Source organism: Hyposmocoma kahamanoa, unplaced genomic scaffold (genome assembly GCF_003589595.1).
Source record: "Hyposmocoma kahamanoa isolate Upper Pololo Valley unplaced genomic scaffold, ASM358959v1 101, whole genome shotgun sequence".
Lineage (NCBI taxonomy): Eukaryota > Metazoa > Arthropoda > Insecta > Lepidoptera > Cosmopterigidae > Hyposmocoma > Hyposmocoma kahamanoa.
Window position 1 is genome coordinate 1116326 of NW_020653333.1, and position 3825 is coordinate 1120150.

The 3825-nt window shown below is 35.8% G+C and overlaps 1 protein-coding gene across 1 annotated transcript; it reads right to left on the reverse strand.

Moving 5' to 3' along the window:
• Positions 1–487: 487 nt before the first annotated feature.
• Positions 488–2866, reverse strand: LOC113231155. Its single transcript, XM_026465352.1, has 2 exons — positions 2711–2866; positions 488–825 (listed from the first exon to the last, which is right to left on the reverse strand). Exons 1-2 carry the CDS (start codon positions 2864–2866, stop codon positions 727–729), a joined length of 255 nt encoding a protein of 84 aa, XP_026321137.1. The 3' UTR covers positions 488–726.
• Between the last annotated feature and the right edge of the window lie 959 nt (positions 2867–3825).

Below are 3825 nucleotides of genomic sequence, written 5' to 3' on the forward strand. Positions count from 1 at the left end.
CAATTTTGGTTTTAATTTTATTAAGCTTAAGTTTTAAAATTGAACTTGAAAACAGAACGTAAAACATGCTCCCCTGAAAAATCTACGAAATGTCGCTTACTCCGTGTCTACAAAACACCGGTTTTTTCTATTGCTTAATTAAAAACAATGATTTCAAATGTAATTTGTTTAACTATGTTTATAATTTGTAAACTTTTATTGAATTAATATTCAATTATTTTTATGTGAAATTACTCTACTAGTTTGTAATAAATTATTAATAAAAAGATTGAACACTCAGAAAAAAACTTTCGATCCGTCCGGATTCGAATCTACGTCTTCTATCAAAGCGTGGCAGACATTATACCAAACCACGGAACGCACGGACCTCACGAATTTTTCTAAGTGCTTATGCCGTATCTTTTGTATTTGGTTTTTCAAAGCCATGTTTGTAATGTCAAACACTTAACTAATTTAAGATCTAAAAATAATCAAGAACAGCGAAGAGTTTATATATTTTCTCTGTAGCCTAAGGACACATAGAAGCTAACTAACTTAAATACTGACTGTACCAAAATAAAGTAAAGAATAAAAACTTGATCGAATAACAAAACAAAATTATACTACAAAAAACAGCCTTGAAGCGTAAAAAAATATTCTGAAAATTATTATGGATTATTCATTAACATGATTTATGAACAGAGGGTTTGTATTGCAGCCTATTCAGAAAGTCATATTGTTATGGTGTTACTCATCGTCGTATAAGGAGGGCGTTTCGCCACTGGTTCGCCGGTGCTTACCGGATGCCCCTGCCACTTCGCCAGCCATCGATGACTTTAGCTCGTGCTGCCAACAAGAGGATATCATTCAAATTTTTAAACACTAATTTGAAAAAAGGCTATAAATATACTTTTGGAACACTATATTTTAAAATTAAAAACTTAAATAGAGCTATGTGCTTGCTGCAGATCATTGTTTTTGGTTTTTTATAGATTTCTCACAGATCGCGCTACGGTACAAAGCAAATAGAACTATTGGCAAACTCTGCTGGTTCGTTCCGTAGCTCGGTTGGGAGATCGTCAGACACGGTATGCTGAAAGCGTTGGTTCGAATCCAGCCGGATCAAAGGAATCGTTCCGGTTTTGAAGGGTAGCGATACTGGTGAAATTACAGGCACATGACACTTGTTAACTTATGTAACTAGGTGAAATGCCTCTCGGATCTTTGCGTTTTAAAGCTCAGAATGGCATTGCAACTGGTATGGACAGGCGTTTAAATGTAACCCGTTGTTTTATAAAACACCTATGCAATTTAAACAAATAAGATGTTTGTAAGTAACTATAAGTTTTAATGACGAATGACTTACGTCACAAAGCATATAAATATTAAATAAATATACAACCTCATTAGTTCTATGTTTTCGACTTGAAACAACAGTAAATTTGAAAAAAAAAATGTAAAAGTAAAAAGCACCAGTGCGAAAAATCCAACTTTCGGCATGATTTGTAGTACGAAAAATACCACGTTTTGAGCAACTGTATTAAAAAGTACTTTGAGTAACCTACTGTACTAAATTTTCGTAGTTTTATTCGTTCTCTATACAAACTTTTATCCCCTATTTCACCGCCATTCAGATTTATTTTTGTGACAAAAAGTAGCGTATGTTTTTTTTTTCTAAGTCTCTTTTACCTTTTTTTCAAAATTCATCTAAATTTATTCAGCGGTTTAGACCATGTTTAGACGTGATGACGTAATGAACAGAGATACTTTCGCATTTTATAATATTAGTTTGGATGGTGCAAGGCACTGGGCGAAAGTCGGGTGAACGCTCCAAAAATTCGTAGAACAATTTTATAACATATACATTTTAGTAGCAGTAGAGCTTCTTGTGAAAGAGTTCGTCCAGGGAAGTACTGCCACCTTACCTATTTTACCGCCAAGCAGTAATGTGAGCATTACTGTGTTGCGGTTTTGAAGGGTGCTGGTGAAATCACAGGCACATGGGACTAGTCAACTGTCTCAGGATGACGGGCACAGTGGCAGTGCCCCTCAAATTTTTGCGATTTAAAGCTCTAAGCGGCATTGCAACTATTATGGACAGGCTTATAGCCTACCATCAGGCGCACGACTTGATCAAGAAAGGAGGATGTTCTCAAGTCGACTGTATTTTTTCTGTGACGCGATTTTGATGATTTTTTTGTTGGAAAGAGGGTATTGATCCCATTTAAATTTGAAGAAAATATTACACCTCTAAGGGTAGCAAACAAGGGGATGATTCCGGTTTCGCGCACTTTCCGTTAACCAATTTCAATAAAACTTGGCAAATAGATATAATTCCAAAATTCTAAATGGGACCAATATGGAGGGGGTACCTCCATATTGGTCTTTCCAACAAAAAAGAAACATCAAGATCGGTTCGAATTGAGAACTTCCTCGTTTTTTGAAGTCGGTTACTAATGGGTGAGTGTTTTAATGAGAAGAAATGCTGTGTGAAGATGATAATTAGAAATAACCCAGTATGTTCTAAAGCCTTAGTTCCCAAAGTGGTCTATGTGGACCCCCAGGGGTCCACGGGAGACTCGACGGGGATCTACGTTGGCGTGACAAAAAATAATATGGATATGGAATATGGTAGAAATGTAGCTGCAGGGGGTCCACCGGAATTATTTAAATTTTGGAAGTGGTCTTTGAGAAAAAAGTCTGGGAACCTCTGTTCTAAAGGTATACTCACTATGAAATGCCGGCAGAGCCTAGCGAACTGCTCGCAGTCAACAGCCAGCTGAGGAGCCGCAGCCGCACGTTTCCCGCCACTCCAGTCGCGGCTGAACGTGATTTGTGTTGAGACCAGCGCCGCTAACACCATCACACATAGCGCTATCACCGGCATCCTGCATAAACAATTTCTAGAGTTACGGAGAGTGTGCGTTGAAATTACATGATTTAATTCCGCCTTTCCCTTTCCATCACCGGGGGACTAGGCGTAGGCTTGTGTTCCACCCCTATGTTGTGGATATTCCAAAGATTCGCACGAAGCGTTACGCTTCCACATTTATATGGTGAACGGCTATGGAGTCGAATTCTCTGCCTGCGTACTTATTCCCTGAACGTTATAACTTGGGCCTTTTCAGTTTTCCACACAAACTAGAACATCACTAGCGTTATTTTTTTTTTTAAATTGAATTAATAAAAAACGTAAATCAAAAGATGGCCACCGTAAAGATAAATCGATTTACCGCGAAAAAGTCTCAGAAAATGAAACTATTGAAGAATAATTACGATAAATTGTCGAAAAATTAAACTATTGAAGTAACATTACGAAGAAATGTCAGAAAATTAAACTATTGAACTAAAATTATGAAAAAATGTCAGAAAATTAAACTATTTAATAAAAATTACGAAAAAATGTCAGAAAATTAAACTATTGAACAAAAATTATGAAAAAGTGTCAGAAAATTAAACTATTGATGAAAAATTACAATTTAAGATCTGGCAATACGGCCATAGATGCATTATAATGCATGATGCCTGTCCCGAAGGACGAAAAATTTTACTACGTAAATCAAAACTTATTTATTTGTATTTATCGAATTCTTAAGTTTTCGCAATTGAAACACTTTGCAAATAAACCTAGTTTTTTCAGATCTAAATCGCGTTTAACTGTTTTTTCAAACAAGCCAACGTTTCGGGCCTTTTACAGGTTTCTGGTCACGGGTGGCTGAGATGGTATTAGTCATTAACCAATTTTATCTTATATTAATTTCTTATTTCTTATTTTGAAAATTACTAATTTAGCCATCTTGATTTTTTTTCATAATTAAAAATCTAAGATCTTCCAATCGCTTATTA